We start from the raw sequence: 24566 nt of genomic DNA on the forward strand, positions 1-24566 counted from the left end.
AAAAACCACTGGATTTCCTCATCTCTTAGGACTAGTCTTAGAACTGTACCCTTAAAAGTTAAGTAGGTGAGAGGCATTTAAAGTATTGAAATTTGATCTCCTCAGTTGCATTTGAGGAATCAGTCTGCTTTCTAAAAGGCTTGCTTTTCCCAAAGTGAATAATTTACGCATAAGAACTTGCTGACCAGTTAGCTCACAGCTGACTCACCTTGATTTGGGGGAACAGCAACTTGCCCTTTGAGGGTGGGGGATTAACTGGATCTTTTCACTTATTTCTGGGTGTTTCCTGGTACACAGCAGGAGTAATATAGTCCTGGAAAAGTCTGACTGCTGTCAGTGAACCCCAAGAAATAAGTGCATGGCCTGACATCAAATAAAAGTGTCCTCTGCTTCTGGTTATCTTTATATGTCAGAACTTTATGGAATGTCTTCATAGGGAAGCTCAGTTTAAATGGAAAACAGACTTTCACTTTTATCATTGAGTCACGTGCCTGCCCTGTTTTCAGATGGTCTCTTGGAAAGAACTTCATTCTCCTTGGAACCCGGATCCCACAGGGTCCACCATTTGCAACAGGTGGACATCAGTTTAGACTGTGCTAGCCTCCTTGATTTCCTCGGTGGCCAAGAGGAAATTCCTTAGGGAAATTAAGGATTCATATGATTGTCTGAGGTCTTAAATTTTTAGGCATTATTTAAGTCCATCAATCAAATTTTTATTTCAAAGTACAAACATACATGTATTACATGTAAAAGACTTGGAGAAACAGACTTCATTTTCATGATCCTGTATCCTATTTCTGCCTCAGCCAGGGGAAAACAACTCATACACATGCACACCCCAGCTCAGAAAGAAATCAATATTGATTTGGCAACTACACACTTTCTGAGATCACTACAGACACAGTTATTATAAACTAGATAATTTCCACATCTTTCTGTATGTCAGCTTATCCCCCACAGCATGAGTCTGGCATAGAGTCTAAGGAATTTCTTATTGAACTAGTGCACTCATTAGTCATCTCAAAGATTGAAAAGTCAGCTTATATTTCAGTAGTTTTCAGTATATTATATATGGACCTGACAATTTATTTGACTGGGTTTGAGAACACAAGAAAAACTGAATCTTTGTTACTTGTGCATCCCACATACCTAAATTCTGTGTGTGTGTGTCTTGTATAAGGAATTAAATTTTGAAGTGGTCCAGTTCAGTTCAGTTCAGTCGCTCAGTCATGTCTCACTCTTTGTGACCCCATGAACTGCAGCACACCAGGCCTCCCTGTCCTTCACCAACTCCTGAAGTTTACTCAAACTCATGTCCATTGAGTCAGTGATGCCATCCAACCATCTCATCCTCTGTCCTCTTTTCCTCCTGCCTTCAATCTTTCCCAGCATCAGGGTCTTTTCTAATGAGTCAGTTCTTCACATCATGTGGCCAACGTATTGGAGTTTCAGTTTCAGCATCAGTCCTTCCAATGAATATTCAGGACTGATTTCCTTTAGCATGGACTGGTTGGATCTCCTTGCAGTCCAAGGGACTCTCAAGAGTCTTCTCCAACACCACAGTTCAAAAGCATCAATTCTTCGATGCTCAGTTTTCTTTATACTCCAACTCTCACATCCATACATAACTACTTGGAAAACCATAGCCTTGACTAGACAGACCTTTGTTGGCAAAGTAATGTTTCTGCTTTTTAATATGCTGTCTAGGTTGGTCATAACTTTTCTTCTAACGAGCAAGGGTCTTTTAATTTCATGACTGCAATCACCATCTGCAGTGATTATGGAGCCCAAGAAAATAAAGTCTGTCACTGTTTCCCCATCTATTTAACATGAAGTGATAGGACCAGATGCCCTGATCTTAGTTTTCTGAATGTTGAGTTTTAAGCCAACTTTTTCACTCTCCTCTTTCACTTTCATCAAGAGGCTCTTTAGTTCTCCTTCACTTTCTGCCATAAGAGTGGTGTCATCTGCATATCTCAGGTTATTGATATTTCTCCTGGCAATCTTGATTCCAGCTTGTGCTTCATCCAGCCCAGCGTTTCTCATCAGGTACTCTGCATATAAGTTAAATAAGCAGGGTGACAATATACAGACTTGACATACTCCTTTCCCGATTTGAAACCAGTCTGTTGTTCCATGTCCAGTTCTAACTGTTGCTTTCTGACCTGCATACAGATTTCTCAGGGGGCACATCAGGTGGTCTGGTATTCCCATCTGTTTAAGAGTTTTCCACAGTTTGTTGTAATCCACACAGTTTCTTGCTTTTTCAATGATCCAACAGATGTTGGCAATTTGATCTCTGGTTCCTCTGCCTTTTCTAAATCCAGCTTGAATATCTGGAAGTTCACAGTTCACATACTGTTGAAGCCTGGCTTGGAGAATCTTGAGCATTACTTTGCTAGCATGTGAGATGAGTGCAATTGTGCGGTAGTTTGAGCATTCTTTGGCATTGCCTTTCTTTGGGATTGGAATGAAAACTGACCTTTTCCAGTCATGTGGCTGCTGCTGAGTTTTCCAAATTTGCTGGCATATTGATTGCAGCACTTTCACAGCATCATCTTTTAGGATTTGAAATAGCTCACCTGGAATTCCATCACCTCCACTAGCTTTGTTCATAGTGATGCTTCCTAAGGCCCACTTGACTTTGCATTCCAGGATGTCTGGCTCTAAGTGAGTGATCACACCATTGTGATTATCTGGGTCATGAAGATCTTTTTTGTACAGTTCTTCTGCGTATTCTTGCCACCTCTTCTTAATATCTTCTGCTTCTGTTAGGTCCTTACCGTTTCTGACATGGCAGAAATGTGAAAACTGAAGTTCAGAGTTGAAAGTTACACCTCCCTTTGTTGAAAAATAATCATTTAATCTGAAGTGTGTGTGTGTGTGTGTGTGTGTGTGTGTGTGTGTATACATATATATGTGAAAAGTGAAAGTGTTTGTCGCTCAGTCATGTCTGAGTCTTTGCAACTCCTCAGACTATAGCCCACCAGGGTCCTCTGTCCATGGGATTCTCCAGGCAAGAATAGTGGAGTGGGTTGCCATTCCCTTCTCCAGGGGATCTTCTTGACCCAGGGATTGAACCCAAATCTCCTGCATTGCAGGCAGATTCTTTACCATCTGAGCCACTAGGGAAGCCCATATATACATATGTACACAAATTATATATATGTATGTGTATATATATGTGTGTGTGTGTGTGTGTGTGTGTGTGTGTGTATGTATATATGTATGTGTGTGTATATATATATATGCTGGGCATTTGGAGTATGACTGAAAACTTAATGTTTTTCCACTTTGAGATTGAGATATGGATAATATAAAGTCAGTAATTTTGTCTTTTGTTTAAGTACAATGCAAAAGGCCCATTTAGTATATAATTTTAAAGGGCCTTGGCAATGAGAATTAAAAACAGAAATTCTTTTTTCTCATGGCTAGTGAAGGTGTCTACTTAGAGATGATAACGTTGTGTAGAAGTGACTGAAGATCAGCTGTTTTGTTAGCTGTTGCGTGCTAGCTCTCTCCCCCCAGCTCTGCTCCTGCCTCCCCTCCGTCCTGTCTCCCCTCCCAGCTGCCTCTCCCTTTTCTTCTTCCTCTCCTTTATTCTGTGTCTCTGCCTCTGTTTCTGTCTGTTTCTCTCTCACACGCAGTCACACACAAGCACACACAACAACCAATGAGTCATATTCCCCGTCAAACTGTCGTGAAGTTGGAGGGTAGGTGAGGAAATTCATCATGAGTGTTTCATTATAAAGTAACTTCATCCCTGTCTGATAAACAGTGATTCATGCTGACATGATAACACAGGTTGCTAGTCTAAGACTGAAATATGATCATCTGTGTTTTTACAGCATTCCTTTTTTTAGGGGAAAAAAAAAAGTCTTAAAAATAAAAGCTCCCCTTCACGTTAAGGGCTTTTTATTCCCCTCTCTGTTAAGAGGCCAGAAGGGAGTGCTTAACTCTTTGAAAGCCCATTCCCAATTAATCATGTACCAAGGGAGAGTGCCGCTGACCACTACAACAACCTTTTTAACGACAGCAAATGAGAAATAGGTTAACCACAGGTCAGTTTCAAGGCAGAAAAAGACATCTCAAGAAAATTACTATCATAAACAACTTCCGCCACTCTTTGGCCAAAGGCGATGATGGGTGGGTTGGGGGGTGGGGACCAGGTGGATGGGCACATTGACCCCTGAGTTGATGGGGTGGGAGTGTCATGGGCAGGGATGTCCCTTCCATCTGGCTCCTTCCTCGTGACCCTGCTGCCTGCATCCCTTCCCCCATGGGGCAGGGGCCGAGATGAGCAAAGCTGTTCCTCGTGATAGCGGGATAGCGTCTGTGTCGGGAGGGAGATTAGCCGCGGAGCAGGGGCGGCGTGGAGACCCGGCTCGCGGGAGAGGCCGAGCAGCAGCGAGGACTAATTGAGAACATATGGCGGGGACCCCAGGCTCCAGAGGACGGGTCAGATGTGCTCCTGCGATGCCGCGTCGCTTCTCCCGCGGCTGCGGTCCGCCGTTTGAAGTGTGGGCCTCCAGTTAATTCACGGCAAATACTTCTGTGACAGGTCGGAGCGCGCTTTCTCTCCCCTAAACTCCTAGGAATGTGGATGAGTTGAATTAGAATTGTAGTCGAGGTTCAATGTGTCAGCCCACACCTTTGAAGCCGCCTCGTAGATGGACTTCCAAGGCCCCGGTCAGGGTCTTTGTGGTGCTGCGCCCTGTCAAATCCGACTCACTTGCAGCTCATCCTAGAGATGATACCTGCTCGTGTTCTTCAGGCTTTGAAGCAAACAAGAAGCCGGGGACAACTGGCTGATTTTTCACATCACGAGGCTTCCCAGAAAATCACAGGATCGGACAGAATCATGAACTCGCGCCACAAAAACGATTCCTTCTCTGACATAGTCAACATGTAACGTCCTGCAAAATGCATCCTTTATCGGAAGGGGTCAATCTGCAAAGTGGGTTGAATTTCAGCAGTTAAAACGGTATTTAAAACAAACATTTCTGTAAATGAAGGGGGAAATGGATTAAGGATCACAAATCCTTAAATCAGATATTAGCATGTTCAAGAAGGGACATTTTAAGATTAGAGCCCGATAGCACAATGTATATGTTAGAGCATGTTATTGGATCCCAGTGACAGTATCTTTTCAGTGTTCCTCCAGTCTTGAGAATTTTAAATTAGAATCCTAGACATGACATTTCAGAGCTGGAGGTGCAGTGTCCTGAGAGTTAAGAGGTCAAGTTTGCAAGCCGTGCAGTATCAGAAACTTGAGTTCCCCATGCTGTTACTTACTGCTGCTGCTGCTAAGCTGCTTCAGTTGTGTCTGACTCTGTGTGACCCCATGGACTGCAGCCCACCAGGCTCCTCCATCCATGGGAGTTTCCAGGCAAGAGGACTGGAGTGGGTTGCCATTTCCTTCTCCGGTTTCTACTTACTAGCTGCATTCATCTACAAGACTAGGGTATTAATAGCACTGTGCCCTCCTCACGGTATTGTTATTAACTGTAAAAGAGATAATACTGTACAATGCTTTGCCTGGCATAAACACCGTAAGTATGGCTATTATTGTTTTTTAAAGCTATCAGGTACATTATTACATTATTGAAGATGAGAAATAAGCTTCCAAGCCTGCCCTAAATAAAAAGCTGGTCTTTAGAACCTAACTATAACTCTTTAGTTTCCACGGGAGGGTTTGTTGTTTGGTCACTAAGTCATGTTCAACTCTTTGCGACCCCATGGACTGTGGCACACCAGGAGTTTCTCTATCTCCTGGAGTTTTCTCAAACTCATGTTCATTAAGTCGATGATGCCATCCAACCATCTCATCCTCTGTCGTCCCCTTCTCCTCCTGCCCTCGATCTTTCCCAGCATCAGGGTCTTTTCCAGTGAGTCGGCTCTTTCCATCAGGCGGCCAAAGTAATGGAGCTTCAGCTTCAGCATCAGTCCTTCCAATGAATATTCAGGATTGATTTCCTTTAGAATTGACTGGTTGGATCTCCTTGCAGTACAACAGACTCTCAAGAGTCTTCTCCAGCACCATGGTTTGAAAGCATCAATTCTTCGGCACTCAGCCTTCTTTATGGTCCAGCTCTCACATCCATACATGACTACTGGAAAAACCATAGCTTTGACTAGATTGACCTTTGTCAGCAAAGTGATGTCTCTACTTTATAATATGCTGTCTAGGTTTGTCACAGCTTTTATTCCAAGGAGCAGGCATCTTTTAATTTCATAGGAGGATTAGGACAACTTCTTTAAATGAAAAACATAGGCCTTCAATAATGAAACAAAGATGAAGTTGGTTGAAGGCATTTTATAGTTTGCATATTAAAAAATAAAAGTGGGAGTGAAAGCGAGCTATTTACCCAAGATTACTCAGTATGTCGTTTATTTTAACCTGTGTGCACCCCAAGCAGAACCCGCATGCCCTCCTTCAGAGGGGAGCTGGTCGAGTCCAGCCGCGTCTGTGGTTTTCCAGCTTAAGCTGTAAATTTTACCACTCCGCAGCCTGTGGTCAGAGCTGCCGAGCGCTGCGTCTAAAGTCAGGTGGTTCGTGTGTTCAAGGTAGACATTGAACAGCTCTTCTGTGGGCCTGGAAGCATTTAAGGAGGTTGCTTGCCAGCTGTAAATTAAGAGACTCAGTGCCAGTTGGCTGGAAAGTTCTCTGGCCTGAGCCCAGTTAAGTAGACTGAATTGCTGGCGACCTTTCGGAATGTGTGCACTTCGCAGCCGGCCACGCGGTTCTCTGGGCCGCGCGGGGATGGTGTGCTGTGATGCCGCCGGGGGAGGTGTTGGGGAGTGGTGTCCGCAGGACCCGGGGGGTCTCCGGGTTCTCCACTGGTGCTGAAGAAAGTTACTGACGGTGCTTGACAGGACTGCTGAAAATACTTTAAAATAGATGTCAGTGGCGGGGATGAGCGTTTCCAGATGATGTGTTGTTTCAGAGGCGCTTGGAATCCGGGCTGTGTGGTTATCTCACGTCATCCCGAGGTCCCCTTGCTTCCGAGCTTCGGGTGGGACAGGCTGTCTGCGGTCACGGTGGTGGTCGTGGTCACTCAGGTGTAGACAGACCTGCCAAATTCATTCTCCATCTGAGAAGAGTGGTCAAAACCGGCGTTAGACCACGGGGCCATTTAGAACTTGGAGCCTTTTTAATTGTGTTTTAAACTGATGCAGGTGAGAAAACCTCAGCCTTAAGGTCGGGCTGAGGTGGCTTCTTGGATGCAGACCCCTCCGAGTCACTGGGGACCTTGGTCTCAGAAGTGCCCTGTGATTGGTTTAATGGTCTGTTGTCACCAACTTGAAATCCTTAATCACTTTTTAAAACAAGGGGCCTTTCATTTCCATTTTGCCCTGGGCACACCCCCCCCCCCCCACACACATACACACACACAAATTATGTAGCCATTCCTGAGGGTGGAATTGACTTTTTGAAAACAAAGTCTAGTCTTTTTTTAGAACGGGGTGAAGGACAGACTCACAGAGATTGTTTTAGCCAGACAGACAGTCTGTTTCTAGAGGACTGGCTAGTATAGGCATCAGACGGTAAAAGATAAGATGACTGCTATGTAGTTCACTCTTGTTACTTTGTTCCTCATACGGGGTGAAGAAAAGGGCAGAGAATGCTTTAATTATCATTGAGAAGCAGATAATGTGATTGGCAAATACTCATCTTTTATGTGTTTAATCTTGGCATTTATTTGTTTAAATAATTACTTTCTTTAAGAAGCCTTTATGAGCTGATGTTAAAATAAATTCTGCAGTCAGCTTTCTGCTGGTTTATACAAATATTGTCTTTTAGCCTACGTGATTACACATACAATTCTCCTGTGACCTTCCAGATTGTTGTTTAATCGCTCAGTCGTGTCTGACTCTTTGCAACCCTGTGGACTGCAGCCCACCAGGCTCTTCTGTCCATGGGATGGAGTGGGTGCCATTCCCTTCTCTAGGGGAGGATCTTCCTGAATGAGAGATCAAACCCGAGTCTCCTGCTTGGCAGGCAGATTCTCTACCACTACGCCTGGGAAGCCCAACCTTCCAGATGCACAGACACTATAATGATGCTGTGAGCCCCTGGATTTGGTTTCTTTTTAATGTTTATTTAGTTAGTTGGCTGCCTCGGTTGTGGCACGTGGGACCCTTCCTGCAGCACATGGACTCTAGTTGTGATGTGCGGGCTTTAGTAGCTGTGGCACCAGGACTGAGTTGCTCCAAGGCATGTGGGATTTTAGTTCCCCAACCAGGAATCAAACCTGTGTTCCTTGTATTGCAAGGCAGATTCTTAACCACTGGACCACCAGGGAAGGCCCTGATTTTTTTTTTTTAAGTTGAGAATCATATTCATTTGTGCATTCAATAAATGCATTAGTATGTCCAACCAACAAAATATAAACTGTATGTCCTATAGGCCATTGGCTGTAAAACTGTAATAGTAATACATTTGTTATTTTTCATTTTCTTTGCATTTCTATTGGGGGTCCCCTATGGGAGTGGAAGCCAGGAACCAGTTTGAATGCGGCAGGGAATGGGCGGTCCTAGAAAGTGGAGATAAGTGAGCGGATTTCTTTACCTAGCGCACCTGGACTTGAGTTGTCTGTCTGAGGTGCGTGTGTGACGCGACTCCTCTGTATCGCGATGGGGCCTGCATCGTGAACCCTGCTGGTGTGACTCGCGGTTTACCTGTATCCCCGCCACGTGTGCGCTGGTGATATGCTGCGTTGTTTTCTCCCACAGAATCTCAGCATTACTATTTCACAAGGAAACTAGCAACCATAGGAGTTACACTTGACAACATAAGTGGGAAAAAGTTTGAAAAAGAATAGGTACATGTGTATGTATAACTGAATCACTTTTCTGTACACCTGAAACTAACTATTCATCACCTATATTCCAAGATAAAAAGTTAAAAAAAACAAAACCATGGCTTTTACATTTGAGATGCTCTTTCACTGGAGGAGAAATTGAGTTGAAATGCCAATGAGCATCAGTATTACCTTCTAAATGTAAAACTCCTCTCAAAATTCTCACTTAATTGTGAATAAAGGTCTGAAGTGTCTGTGGATACATCACATGAAGACATTACAGAAACACTGCAAAAATCTTATTTATTCAAAATGTATGAAATGTTATAACTGAACACGTGATTCCAAGAACAGTTTGTATGACTTAGCTGTGAAAATTTTGGAAAGCAAAGACTAGAACTAAGACTCCTAAGACCTTGATTTTGAGAAGGTTTTCCTTGGTGACTAATGCGAATTTGGCATTTGTCAGTTTCAATGGTACTACCTGTTGTGACTTGTTTGGTTTCTGCTTTGGATGGGGGTGAGGGAAACAAGGACCCATCTATTAACAGTTGGTTTTTTCTGGGAGGCAGCAAGATTTTATTTTGCTGGCTGACAAGGATGACTGCACCATGGAATCTTCAGAGTAGGCCCTGATACTTCTGGAGACATTTAAGCTGATAGTAACGTGGAAGCCATTTCATAGCAGCCCAAGGAGTGGTCTGGCACAATGGAGGTCCTTGAACCGCGGCCACCCACCCAGCTTTAATTGAGGTGGGCTCCCACCAGACAGAGAGCGAGCCAGGGGTTCCTATTTTTAACTGGAAATCTGCTTTGCTTTGGGGGCATGAATGCCCAGCTCTGGTGGTAACAGATTTTCCACAAGACTCATGGGATGGGAGAGAACCAGCTATTTTTACCCATGCCTTGAATTTGAAGGGAAAAAAGAGACATAGTTAGGAAAAGAGAGGATCAGCAAAGGAGGCTAATAATGTGTTTGCCCACACCAAAAAGAAAGTGATCTCCAGACACAGAGAACAAATTTATGGTTACCAAAGGGGAAAGGGGGGAGAGATAAGTTGGGAGTTTGGGATTAATAGATACACACTACTATATATAAAATAGATAAACAACAGGACCTACTTATGGCACAGGAAACTGTATTCAGTATCTTATAATAACCTATAATGGAAAAGAATCTGAAAAAGAATATGTATATATAGAGAGAGACTTATAGATATGTGTGTGTGTGTATTGTGTGTATATGGCTAGATCACTTTGCTGTACATCTGAAACTAATACAACATTGTAACTCAGCTATACTCCAATGAAAAACAAATACAAAACAAGGTGATATCTTGCAGTCTTTAGGCACATTTTGTTGGCGTGTCTAAGTTCTATTTTAAGCTCATTTACCAGTCACCTGTGTGATCTTGCACAACTTCTTTCTTCTCAGGTTTTTTTTTTTTTGGTGAAAAATTAGCTACATTCTAGAGTTGTTAGAGGACTCTTTTGAGATAATGCAGCGCAAAAGCCCAACAGAGTGTCTGACATCCACAAATGCCTGTAAACGATGGCTCTTTCAGTTGCCACACCTGTTAGGGTCAGATTTATCCCAGGTCCTAGCCCCTTTGAAGTCCAATCCATTCCAGTACCAACCCCTACTTCTGATCATGTCTCTTTTTGTCTTATCTGCTCATCCTAGTACAGTTAGCAGACATATACTCTTGGGCAAATTCTCTTTGGGAGTCCTATTGGAAATCTGCCTGGATTCTGGAGTTAGTGATAGGTGATTCTAAGTGGGGTATTTATTCTAAGGTTTTATGTGTGCTTCTTTTGTGCCTAACACCTGCTGGCATCCTGGAGACGGGTTATAAGTTGTGGGCCAGAATAAATCATAAAAACTTATATATGTGGATTGAGTTTCAACCCCTGGCAGCTCAGATGATAAAGAATCTACCTGCAATGCAGGAAACCCAGGTTCGATCCCTGGGCCGGGGAGATACCCTGGAGAAAGAGTTGGTTATGCACTCTAGTATTCTTGCCTGGAAAACCCCATGGACAAAGGAGCCTGGTGGGCTTACAGTCCATGGGGTCACAAAGAGTCAGACGTGACTGAATGAAGAACACTTCATTATTTGTGGGGCGCCAGTGTGTGTGAGAACCATGCTAGGCTTTCAAGTTTAATGTGAAGGTTAAAACTTCATAGTTTGACCTCCCTTCAGCATAAAGATCTATTTTCTTGCATTCTTAATTGGGTTTACCCAGAATTGAGGGTCATGGGCTTATAGCAAATGTATTGTTCCCCTACTAGCCTTCCACATCACAGCTTTGACTATCTGGAGCTACACATTTTAAAGTATCATGGGCAGACTTCCAACCAACATAAAATGTCCTTGGGAACAATGACATGAACCAGCTCTGAGATCAAAATGTCGTTCATTTCAGTCTCTTAGTCATGTCCAACTCTGTGACCCCATGGACTGCAGCATGTCAGGCCTCTCTGTCCATCACCATCTCCCAGAACTTACTCAAACTCAAGTCCATCAAGTCAATGATGCCATCCAACCATCCCATCCTCTGTCGTCCCCTTCTCCTCCCACCTTCAATCATTCCTAGCATCAGGGTCTTTTCCAAAGAGTCAATTCTTTGCATCAGGTGGTCAAAGCATTGGAGTTTCAGCTTCAGCATCAGTCCTTCCAATGAATATTCAGGACTTATCTCCTTCAGGATGGACTGGTTGGATCTCCTTGCAGTCCAAGGGACTCTCAAGAGTCTTCTCCAACACCACAGTTCAAAACCATCAATTGTTTGTTGTTCAGCTTTCTTTATTGTCCAACTCTCACATCCATACATGACTACTGGAAAAACCATAGCTTTGACTAGACGGACCTTTGTTGGCAAAGTAATGTCTCTGCTTTTTAATATGCTGTCTAGGTTGCTCATAGCTTTTCTTCCAAGGAGTAAGCATCTTTTAATTTCATGGCTGTAGTCACCATCTGCAGTGATTTTGGAGCCCAAGAAAATAAAGTCTGTCACTGTTTCATTGTTTCCCCATCTATTTGCCATGAAGTGATGGGACCAGATGTCATATCTTGGTTTTCTGAATGTTGAGTTTTAAGCCAACCTTTTCACTCTCCTTTAACTTTCATCAAGAGGCTCTTTAGTTCTTCACTTTCTGCCCTAAGGGTAGTGTCATCTGCATATCTGATGTTATTGATATTTCTCCCAGCAATCTTGATTCCAAAATGTTGTAGAAATATCTTTAAAATGTTCAGTGAGGTTTCTGGAATTCCAGGGTCTGACCCGCATCTTGATCTCTGATTTGTATCTTATACTGTCCAGATTCTCATGCAAGGCAAAAACCCAGGAATAGCTTGGAAGTATGCACTTCCCAAGGTCACGAATGGAACTCTGCCAGCCTCAAAAAGACACAGCTACGCCTGGAACACAGTGCAGACAGATTGCTCCGTCTCCTGTGGGGGAGGTAGGTTTCCCAATTCTGTCTTCCACATCTTCTCTTAAAACAGGTTCTCCCACTCCAGACCTCTTTCAATTGTCTGGTTGAAATAAGCAACAAAAGAACTATCTTTATGAGAACTGTCACTGTTTAGAGGGAAAAAATCAAATATTATTTGTACTCTTTGGGGATTTTCCTATGTATTAATAGAAACAAACCAACTCAAGCAAATCTCAAGTCAGCTACAACCAGGACTCAAAAGTGATGCATCTGAAACTTCCAGGGGGGCGGAAATATAAAACATGTGTCCCTTTATTATAAATATGTGGATTGACAGGTTGATTTGTCAGCCAACAGTTTTCTTTCTTTCTGTCCTGGCTTTTCCATTGTTGTCAACTTTCCAGGGGGAGTTAGAGAAGGTAGGCGATAGACAGTGAAAACACACGCAAGGCAGGCTTAAGGCAGAGAGCTAACACGTGGAGGCGGTGGTAGTCTATCCCCCCAGGGGTGGTGTCAACAAAATCCCTGTAGGCAAGTGGATGCAATCTGAGAAATAACCCTTGAAGGAAGGAAGAGTCACAGCCAGCCCCTCAGTGAGCAGAAGGGAGGCAATTTATTTAGACCTAAGAACATCACATATTTGTTGCTAAGTCAGTCTCTCTCACACTTGCCCCTTTGGGAAGAAGGCTGAAAGTCCGTAAATAAGTCCATGACGTGAAACCAAAGCGTGAAGGCTGGTCTGTCACTGCCTCATGCTCAGAGTGCCTGGTGACGGCAGGACTTCCTCCCGTGTCCTTTCCACTGGGCGAGACGGGGCATCTTGGGACCAGAGACAGAGCAGAGACAGAGAAAAGGAAGAAATTCTTATGTCTCTGAGGCCTGTTCTTTGGCTGCCTGTGCTAGTTAACAAAATAGGAGAAATACTTATCTTTTTTTTAAGATAGAATAATTTTAATATATTTAATATATTTATAAATATATATTTCATATGCATATTAATACATATTATATTTAATATATAAAGGATTCATATTTTAATAATTATTAATAAACAGGAATATATTATTGATATACATTTTAAAAGCAATATGCTATAAAGAAGAAAATAATCTCCCATAATCCTTTAATCAGCAGTAGCCAACATTAATACTTTGGCCTATATCATTCTATACTTTTTCTGAAGCAAACATAAAAAATGCATGTGTTTTACCTACTCAGACACACACCACACATATCATTTGATCTGTTTTTTAAGGAACAGAAGCCATGCTATAGCCATATCTTTATGCTCTTTTTCATGTAGTGTTTGAGCGTAATCAGTTGTTCATACATTGAATAGTCTTTAAGATCATTTTCAGTAATTTTTTGGTATCCAGGGAATGCAGACTTTCTTGGAAAGGAGAGAGAGTCCATTTTCCACTTACAGGGAATGAATGCAACCAAAGGGATGACGTTGGACAAATGCATTGTGGGATTCTCCCTTGCCTTGAATTAGCAACCCCTTCATGTGACTCACAGACCATGGTGTGTCTGAGGCATAAGAGGAGTTCAAATGAATACATTCTCCAGAAGCAAACTCTTAACTGTAGAGCGTCCCGATGTTTTGATCAGTTCCTCCTGAACATAATGGAGAAGGAAATGGCAACCCACTCCAGTGCTCTTGCCTGGAAAATCCCTTGGACAGAGGAGCCTGGTAGGTTACAGTCCATGGGGTTGCAAAGAGTTGGACACGACTGAGCGACTTCACTTTCCTTTTCCTTTTCCTGAATATAAACCCACTTCAACCTAATCATTCTAGCAGGACTTTTCATTGTTGCTCAGATTCCATTTTAAGGAAAAGTCCATGTGAATAAAAACAATTAAAAGAGGAGGCAGGCTTCCTATATGGGGAGCTGTCAAATACAGTTACTCACAGAAAACTGTACATCTCCGATGAGAGGTCCTAAAATGAACATTGAAAGCCAGGCAGTAGGGTGAAGAGACAGAAAACAAAAAACAGTCATGATGAACAGGTATGAATACATAGTCAGTGAGTGCAACCACAGTCTTATATATATACACCACAGTCTTATGGAAGTAAAAGTTGCTTCATGAAAACACAGAATCTTAGAGTTTCCACAATTAATTCACCCATGATTTTTCTTTGAAGAGCATTTTTCATTAGATACGTGCAATGTGAATTAAAGCTTGTGAGACATTTCCCTTTATAGCTGCCCTATTTTCAAAAGGTCGTTTTTATCGCTGTATGATTCTAGAATCCATGGTGGTCTTGAAAACTAAGAAGCTGCATGTTAAAAATATTAAACTATGTAAGCAGTTATCTCGGGGGAGGTGGAGTCAGAAGTGGGATTCACGTGTGTTGTAAATGTTTTCAAATAAAGTGTTTTCATGCAATATTTGCATTCTGTCTTCAGTAAAATATCAGAACCCTGGTACCTGGGCAGCTAAACTTGGAAACTAAATGGCATTGGTTATCTGTAGTTTTCACTTGGTAACTTTTGATGTCTCATCAGGTTACATAAGTGTCAAGGCCGTTTGCTTACGAGATCAAAACACTCAAGTCAATTCCTCATTCTGCAGTGCAAGAGCCAGGCCAGCAACTGAACCCAAAATGTGCAATGCCTTTTCCTGCCCGGCCTAGTAAGTCATCTGGGAATGTCTCTCTGGTTGCACTTGTACTTCTGTGCTTTATCATTGATATGAGATGATTGAAGCCACTGTCAATGCCTCTGATCAAAAGTGATTCAAACGTAGAAAGAATAACCCTCACCCCCTAAAAAGTCAATAGAAGAAAGAGACGATAGTTGGCATTAAAATTTGTAACTTGAAAAACACAAATTTACTTTAGACACTCAGACCCTGTCTATGCCAGTGTAATCCTGTGGTTAAAAAAGAAAAAAGGCATCTTTTTTTAACCTTTAGAGACCCCTCTTCTCTGAAGTAAGTCAAACAGATATTTAAATAACACAGAAACCTATATTAGCTAAATTTCCCTGCGGTTGTGCACTCAACTTTTATAGGGTCGTCCAAGAATTTAAAAATCATATTACTGTGCAACCCGTGAAACCTCACATGCAAATTACACAGTAGCAAGACTCAAAGTCAAAAGAAAGGGCTGGAGACCCAATGGTAACCCCATTTCTGATGAGGACACTGTGGGGATCTCAGTGGGTTTGCGATGGGATTGATTTTAGCCACGCTATTGTTTGAACACTAATTTTAAGTAATGTTTCCAAGCCAAATGGAGCCTCTTCTGGTTGATTTATCTTCTGCCAAGTGTATTTATATAGAGTTGACAGAGTTTCTTCTAAAGCAGTGCTGCACTCACTGATCCTTCTGATCATCTTAATAAGCAGTATTTGCTTTGTGGTGATGCAACTGTATTGTGCAATCTATTTTTCCTTGTAAAGAGTATATGTCATAATTGTTTGGGGCTTCAGCTACCCACCGATCCCCTATGCCCAACTGTCAACTCGGGTTTTCTCTTAGAATTTGGAACCAGCTGTATCCTGAACACAAAAAGGAGAAAGAAATTTGAGGGGCTTCTGTGGATTTATCTCTTTTGCCAAGAAATGTCTGGCTCTAAACATATCCAATGGCTCTAATAAGCAGTGTTATCGACCCTTGTGGAATAATCTGTCCTAGATTAGATAGATGGGTTTGTGTATGTTTACGTACATGTAGGGATTGTCAAAACACTTAAATGGCAAACTTAAGTGAAAGTTTAAAGTGAAGTCGCTCAGTCATGCCCGACTCTTTGCGACCCCATGGACTGTAGCCTACCAGGCTCCTCCATCCATTGGATTTCCCAGGCAAGAATACTGGAGTGGGTTGCCATATCCTTCTCCAGAAGATCTTCCTGACCCAGGGATTGAACCGGGGTCTCCTGCATTGTAGGCAGACGCTTTACCGTTGAGCCACCAGGGAAGGCAAGCTACTGTCTTCTTATTTAAAGCCTCCTTTCCACCAGCCCCATGGACTATACAGTCCATGGAATTCTCCAGGCCAGAATACTGGAGTTGGTAGCTGTTCCCTTCTCTAGGGGATCTTCCCAACACAGGGCTTGAACCCAGGTCTCCTGCATTACAGGCAGATTCTTTACCAGCTGAGCCACAAGGGAAGCCCAGGCAAAGACAGGGACCCCATTCGTATGTACATCCATGAAGAGGGAGAGAGCATTGGTCATGCTTAGCTCCTAGAACTTTCCTGATGACCCCATGTATTAGGAGAAACAATATTCTGTGCAGTGACAAAGTTCTCTGGCTATTTGAAAGCAGAGGGTCCCCTGCAATGACTACAGAGCTGGAGTGGTGAACTGGACAGACTCTCTTGCTGTGTTTCTCTTTTTGCCACCTCTGACTTCTCACAGCATTTCCTGCCGAGTAATGGGATCTTTTAGGGACTGTTCCTCAGCAGGGATATACTAGGTGTCAGGCCTTAGACCGTTAGAATTCTAAGGACAGAGGCGTCCATCTGATCTAGGCCCATTGTTTTCCCTGTAACAACCATGTGATATGCCCTGAGAGCATGCCAGGTCCTCAGTTCAGGACTGGAAATGGAGATGAGTAATTAGTAGTTCCTCCATCAGTGAACCCACCATCTAATGGAAGAGGTGGATGTGTAAACAGATAACTGAGATGTCGTGAGATACGTGCTGTAAGAACAACACACGTGAAAAAAGCAGGAAGGGGACTCCCGTGGTGGTCCAGTAAGTCAGGACTCCACGCTTCCACGGCAGGAGGCATCGCAGTTTGACCCCTGGTTGGGGAAACTAAAATCCTGAAATGGAGAGTGAGCCTGGGCCCCACGTGTGGAGAACCAAGCGTGTCACAAAAAAAGTGTGTTATGCTTTTTCTAGTACTTTTCCAAATTCATCATATTTGCCACGTAAGGAAAGAAACTTGAATTTGGCGGACAAAAGTGACACCTGTATAGGCAAATGTTAAAACCAATAATCTCATGATAATAGATATCTTTTCTTTGCCTCTTACTGGAAGATAAAATGTTGTACAAACATGTATCACCTTTCATTCACTAAATTAGATAACATGGATTATGCAATGTTTTAAAATACTTGTAATCCTAGAACTTGTGTGGAAAGTTCTCCAGACCAACAGAAAGGTGTTTAACCTCACAACCTGGGCTTGAGGGTGGGGGAGCCAGAGCAAAAATAGCAGGACTAGGCAAATGCAATAGTGCAGAGATATAACAAAAGCATACTTGGTCCTCGTGATGTTTTATGTCTTCAAATAATACTTAGAACATTTGTGAACAGTGTTTGGACTCTGCTGCTTTGAAATGTGTCACCATCTTATCTGGTGGATCTTTTTAATGCTAGGCCTTTGAATCAGACGATTTCAATTAATCCAAGGTGGTTGTTGAAAAGGATTCACGGTTTCAGATGATCACTCTTTAGTGTACACCAAGTCTCAGATACAACAGCTGTGAAAAAAGTGAGCTCGAAATCTTGAAATAAGGAACTTGAGGTTATACCTCCAACCCAACAGTAGACTTTAAGGCTAACCAGGAAAAGAGGTTGGGGGAACCGCCTACTTAGAAACATTCTTCGTGAGACCCTCTCTCAATGTGTCTCTCTTTTGCATGTGTGAGCACACACGTGCACACGCACACCTCTCCCTTCTTCATTGATCTTGTGGTGTCGATAGTCTCATTATTATACTTTGTATTAACTTCTATTGTAGAAATGATCAGAAAGTATTGCTTTGATGTGTTCACACAGCCACCGCTTCCATAGGCAGCTTCATGGGAAGAGCCTTGTTTCACTCATTTTTCCCAACCCTAATGCCTGGGAGAGTCTCTGGCACAGAGTTAAAGATCCCAGTAAATTAGACTGAATCACTCAGAGTTCCAAATAGCACACATTTCTTCGCCTGTAGATAGCAGGAATGTATTTTTCCCCAGAACTATGGGGCAATAGACCACGATTCCCTACCAACACACCATATTCTTATAGGCTTGAAAATCTATAGAAGAAGAATCAGTTGTTGGTTGTTGGTTCTGCAGTGGAGCGAAGGCTTCCATCAGGTGGCTAATCTTTCACAGTAACTGCTTTGGCATCGATGATCCAGAGTCTTAGCTTCCCCGGAAGTAATCCCGTCTCTCCCTGAAAGCTGGAAGCCAGGCGAATGGAGCGCCTGCAGCAGGTCATGCGGGGGAGGCCAGCAGAGCCGGAAGGTGCAGTGCGTCCAGAAGAAGCCCTTCCAGAAGGAGGAGGCCGTCCTGCACTCTCTCTGCCCGGTGAGCACGCCCACTCAGGTTCAAGCCTGCAACAGCCAAGCCTGCCCTCCGGAATGGAGCCCTGGGCCCTGGTCTCAGGTAAGTGGGAATTACTGGAGTCGTGAGTCCTGTTCCCCGTGGAAAAGGAAGGAGACAAAAATACATGTGGTGTCTCTGCTTCCCCTCCAGAGGATCTCAGCTGTTTACACCTTCATGGGATCACACCCAGTCAGTGTGAATGGGCATTTTAATCAGCATTTTTTGTGATTTGTAGCCTTTTTGGTGATGGTCGTGCAGCCGGATAGGTGTCGCTAGTGGTAGAGGACCCACCTGCCATTAGAGACCGTGGCCCTGGAAACCATTTCAGAGGCAGATGGAAAAAGAAAGTCACAAATATAAATAAGAATTCTGTTGAATAAGAATTAACCACCTAGATGTCAGGACCATGAACGAGTGAGTTTCCGGTGCAGAGCCATGGTCTGACGTCAGACATCTTTGCTCATCTCCGCAACTTGGCAGGTGGCTGACTCATCATGTGACTCTCAGACGCCTCCCCTTTAAAATGGGATAATAGCAAGACGACCACTGGGAAGTCTCATCCTTCGTATTTGTAAGGGAGATGGAGACAGGATGCTGATATTATCAGACTTAACCAACCACAACAGAGAACATTCATTTAATGCCTTCTGTGTAATGATACACTTGAGTATATACCAGAGCCTATACCGCATGACCCTCTAACCACCCCACGAGATAATTTCTGTCCTGGCTTTCAGAGTTGTGGTTCAAAAGCTGTTAAGATCACTTAGAAGACTTTTGAACCACAAATCTGAAAACCATGGAAAACCTTGCTGCCTTCTTTATTTCACAGGTCTTATGGAGGTCAAGATAGTAGGAAGAGAAGAGTATTAGCAAAGTTATTCCCAAACATTTGATGAGCGTTGACTTAATTTTCCCTGAGAGTTAGCACAGTGCTCAGCCTAGAGATAGCAGAGGACAAGACAGATAGACAAGACAGACAGTAGGGCAAGATTTGGACACCCCCAACCCATTTTTATGAGTTTCATAGTCTGTGGCCGTTGCTGTCAGACATATTATACTTCTATTATTCCTTGTCCAAATCACTGAAAATCCTCTTTAGCCAAATGTCCAGACTGACTGCTTTGTGCCAGCGAGAGACTCAGTTACAACAACAAATAGGCCTTGGACCGTTTTCCAGGTGGTTATCATGTGTGCTATGCACAGAAACCCTCTCTTCTCCATGAACAATAAAACCTGTCTTCAGATCTGGGACAACACAGCAGCCCCCGAGTGTTCAGATTGTTGAAGGAGATGCTAATCTGGACTCAGAGTCTCTGGATGGAGGAAAGATTTCTCCTACCGACTACAAGGAATTTTACTGGGCATTTGGTCCGAGTGCTTAAAAATAGCTTTGTAAACCCTGCATTAATGCTTTTCCAAGCATTCGCCTGCAACAGTCACTGGAGACTGGCATCTAATGGCTGTTTTCGGTTTTAATCTCGAGTGTTCTAAGACCTGTGGGCGAGGAGTGCGGAAGCGTGAAGTCACGTGTAGACGCGCGGCCGCAGCAGAGGCCGTGCCCGAGAGCGCGTGCGCCAGCGCCCCGAGACCGGACGCGCAGGAGGGCTGCGTGCTCGGACGCTGTCCCAAGAACAGCCGGCTCCAGTGGCTCATCTCTTCGTGGAGTGAGGTAGGAGGCCAGATGCACTCCTGGGGGTTTCTGAACTGCTCAGCTCATCCACCAGCATCCGGAGGCTTGCACGCATATACCAGGTAGCTACTTATTGTTCATGCTCCCCCACTGATTTCTCCATGAAATCCCGATTATAAAACACCCGTCTCAGTGATGAGGCAACGCCTGGATGGTGGAGGTACCAAACCGCAGAAAGCGTGTGTATAAAAATACAGGTAAGGCGGGCGGAGTGCCGTGATGGGGTCTGTGATTGCCTCGGAAAGCTTAACCTTGGCAGAAGAGATTTTCCAGGGAGAGTGAGCGTGAGGGGTGAGCAGGAATCCGGCAAAGACGGGGTCGGGGCTGGTCAGACAAAGGGTGCGCCCTGTATGGGCAGAGTGGAGAGTATGACACAGGAGGAATGAATGGGGATGGGTAGAAGCTGGAGGCTTCCTCAAGCACAGATCGTGAGCGTGTGGGGTGGCAGACTAGAAACAGATCCTGTTAACATTGGGGGAGCTAGTTAAAAATTTAAATAAAGCAGTGGAACTATCAGGGTTTCATTTCAGAGAGAGAGGATCCCAAGCCCAGAGCCAGGAAAGGCGCCCTCATGGATATTGCAGGGATGCAAAGAAAGATGAAATGTTTCAGGGATGCAGGAAAGCAGGGTCCTGGAGAGTCCTTTCTTTCCTTCTTTCTTTGGAGGATGATTACAGTATTGTGGTTTCTGCCATACATCAATATGACTCTGCTGTCGGTTACATTCACTTCCATCCTGAAACCGCTTTCCGCCTCCCTGCCCACCCTACCCTTCCTGGTTGTCACAGCACCAGCTTTGGGTGCCCTGCGTCATCCGTCAAACTTGCACTGGTTATCTCTTTTACATATGGTAATGTTTACGTTTCACCGCTATTCTCTCAAATCATCCCACCCTCTCCTCTTCCCACTGAGTCCAAAAGTCTGTTCTTTACATCTGTGTCTCCTTTGCTGCCCCACACATAGGATGGTCAGCACCACCTTTCTATATTCCATATATATGTGTTAATACACAGTATTTGTCTTCTCTGAGAGTTCTTAAAGAGGCCGGCGGGCACCTTCAGGCATCTGTTGGGCGGGGAGAGGGAAGTCTTGAAGATGCCTCCTAGACTCCTAGCTTGGGACGCTCATTTGAGTTCTCAGGCATAGGAAACGTGAGCAGAGATCAAACCAGAAGTACGCATCAGTAACCCCTAAGGTGAGGTCTCTGCTCTTATGGAGTCCACTGTCTGGTGAGCAAGACAGTGGCCATGGAAGAAAAAGGTCACTGGTGGGGACTGGGGGCGGGTGTCCAGGGGAGGAGGGGCCGCTGTCCCAGCAGCTTTGGGTTTCTCCCAGCAGTGCCCTTCCCTTCTGTGTGGCCAAGTGCAGAGCGGAGCACCGGTCTCTCCCCTCCTCACTCGGTTTCTTTATGAGACGTTATAACCAAATGGCCAAAGGCTTGGGCTTGAGTCAGGCCGCCCACTCACAGGCAGCCTTCAGTGATGACTGCAGATCCGACCTCGGGCTAAACCTCCCTTTCCTCTTCTGCACAGTGGAGCCCACCCTTGCAGCTCCCTCCCAGAGCTGCTGCAAGCACGAAGCTCAGTGTCCTCCTTCCGTATTTATTCTTATTGAAGTACAGTTGGTTTACAGTGCTGTGCTAAGTTCTGCTGTAAGCACAGGGACTCAGTTATAAACACGTACACACTCTTCTCTGTGTTCTTTTCCATTATGTTTATCCCAGGAGATTGGATCTAGTTTCCTGTGCTGTATACAGTAGGCCCTTGTTTATCCATTCTAAATGGAATAGGTTGCATCTGTGAACCCCAAACTCCCAGTCCACCCCCCCCCACCTTCCTTTTGGCAACCACAAGTCTGTCTGTGTCTGTGAGTCAGTTTCTGGTTTGTAGGTATTCTTTTGTGCCGTATTTTAGATTTCACATATAAATGCTGCCGTCTGGTGGTTGTGTCTGTCTTTCTGACTGACTTCACTTAGTAGGATGGTCTGTGTTCATCCACGTTGCCTCCAATGGCATGATTTCATTCTTTTTTATGGCTGGGTTGTATTCCATTATATAGATGGACCGCATCTGCTTTATCCATTCTTTCTTTGTTCCTTTCCTTTTCTTCTGGTGCTTTAATGATTTCCTTTCCGTTTATGCTTGTGTTCTTTTTGGTTTCTGTGAATTATACTGTGGTTTGATTTGTGGTTGACTTGTTTTTCAAGTATGTTAGCCCCTTCCTACATCTGCTTGCTTTGGACAGGTAGTCATATAGGCTCAAACACATTCCAGAAAAAATCATCTTCTTCCTCTCCTTCCTCACATTTTATGATTTTGATGTCCCTTTTCTCCATTGTCTTGTGCATCCTTTGTTGCTCATTGCGTGTGTCATTGCCCTCACACATAGTTTTCCCTTTTTGATCTGTATACTGGCTAATGTAGGTGGATTTACTTTCCATTTGTGATTTCCTCCCTCCTGTATCTTCCTGCTGCTTTTCTACTTAGAGAAGACCTTTCAGAATTTCCTGTATGATAGGGTTAGTACTGCTGTATTCTTTTAGCTTTTGCTTGTCTGAGAAATTCTTTATCTCCTTCCATTTGAAATGGTAGCCTCTCGGGGTAGAGGATCCTAGGACTTTGCTGCCTGAGAACACAGGAGCAGAGAAGGACGCTCTGACAGCAGTCCGCCCCCCTTCCCGAAGGGCCTGGCCGCAGTGATGCCTCGCCCCTCCGGTGTAAGGCAGGCGGTGAGCCCACGCCCCTTCCATCCTCTCTTGGCCGTGGTCCCCTTGGTGAGCCCACGCCTCTTCCATCCTCTCTTGGCTGCCGTCCCCTTTCCCGTCTGCCGGTCACCAGCGCCGGGCTTCCCCGGGTCTGCCCTCGGGAGCCGAGCCTCAGCGCCTGCCCAGCCCCGCGGGGGAGCGTCTCTGGCCGGCAGCGCCTGGTCGTCCCCCTGTGCTCTGCCCTCCACACCCCCTGGCTGCGCCCTCCTCCAAATCTCCCCTTGTCCTGGCTGACCTCCCTGCCGGTGGGGGGCTTCCCGGGTATAGAAAGCTTTCCCCTTTCACGGCTCCCTCCCCGGTTCAGGTCCTGGCCCAATTCCTCTGTTTTAATCCCGCTTTTGTCCTGCCTGGTTTTGTGCAGATTTTCTTACCCATTTTGGGAGCTCTGAGGTCTTCTGCCAGCATTCGCTAGACGTTCTGTGAGACTTGTTCTCCACATAACTGGTTTTGATGTCTTTGGGGGAGAAGGGGAGCCCCACATCCTGCCTCTCTGTTGTCTTGATCTGATCCAGAGCCTTCATGATCTGTGATGGTTATGCTGATGCCATGTCTTACTGCTTTATGCAGTTCATCAAGGCCCTGTACAGTATCCCAGAATACTGTTTAAAATACTTAAAAATGGTTTTCTCTAATGCCATGTGCAGTCACATGGATGAACCTAAAGACTGTCGTGCTGAGTGAGGTAAGTCAGAGAAGAGAAATATCCTGTGACATGCCTTCTATGTGGAATCTAAAGACAAATGAACTTAGGAAATAGACAGTGGAGCCAGCCTACGGTTGCCGAGGGAGAAGTGACAGTGAGGGGGTTTGGGACTGACGTGTACCCGCTGCCGCATTGAGAATGGATGAGCGACTAGGACCTCCTGCACAGGGGACTCTGCCCAGGTCACGGCAGCACAGGGGACTCTGCCCAGGTCACGGCAGCACAGGGGACTCTGCCCAGGTCACGGCAGCACAGGGGACTCAGCCCAGGTCACGGCAGCACAGGGGACTCTGCCCAGGTCACGGCAGCACAGGGGACTCAGCCCAGGTCACGGCAGCACAGGGGACTCTGCCCAGGTCACTGGCAGCACAGGGGACTCTGCCCAGGTCACTGGCAGCACAGGGGACTCTGCCCAGGGTCACGGCAGCACAGGGGACTCTGCCCAGGGTCATGGCAGCACAGGGGACTCTGCCCGGGTCACGGCAGCCAGGGGACTCTGCCCGGGGCAGCACAGGGGACTCTGCCCGGGTCACGCAGCACAGGGGACTCTGCCCGGGTCACTGGCAGCACAGGGGACTCTGCCCGGGTCACTGGCAGCACAGGGGACTCTGCCCAGGGTCACGGCAGCACAGGGGACTCTGCCCAGGTCACTGGCAGCACAGGGGACTCTGCCCAGGGTCACGGCAGCACAGGGGACTCTGCCCAGGGTCACGGCAGCACAGGGGACTCTGCCCAGGTCACGGCAGCACAGGGGACTCTGCCCAGGTCACGGCAGCACAGGGGACTCTGCCCAGGTCACGGCAGCACAGGGGACTCTGCCCAGGTCACTGGCAGCCTGGCTGGGAGCGGGGTGGGGCACATGTGCACACGTGGACACATGCATTTAT

General features: G+C 45.1%; 1 protein-coding gene across 3 annotated transcripts in view; it reads left to right on the forward strand.

Moving 5' to 3' along the window:
- The window catches only part of ADAMTS18 (ADAM metallopeptidase with thrombospondin type 1 motif 18), a 145229-nt gene that overhangs the window by 110104 nt on the left and 10559 nt on the right, over nt 1-24566 (forward strand). For all 3 annotated transcript variants that reach the window (XM_043435378.1, XM_043435379.1, XM_043435380.1), the window contains 4 exons: nt 12129-12270; nt 14757-14883; nt 18375-18579; nt 20006-20191. In XM_043435378.1, the coding sequence (XP_043291313.1) occupies nt 12129-12270; nt 14757-14883; nt 18375-18579; nt 20006-20191 (660 nt within the window). The remainder of the gene's footprint in view (nt 1-12128; nt 12271-14756; nt 14884-18374; nt 18580-20005; nt 20192-24566) is intronic.

The sequence above is a fragment of the Cervus canadensis genome, chromosome 18 (genome assembly GCF_019320065.1).
Source record: "Cervus canadensis isolate Bull #8, Minnesota chromosome 18, ASM1932006v1, whole genome shotgun sequence".
In the NCBI taxonomy this organism is placed as follows: domain Eukaryota; kingdom Metazoa; phylum Chordata; class Mammalia; order Artiodactyla; family Cervidae; genus Cervus; species Cervus canadensis.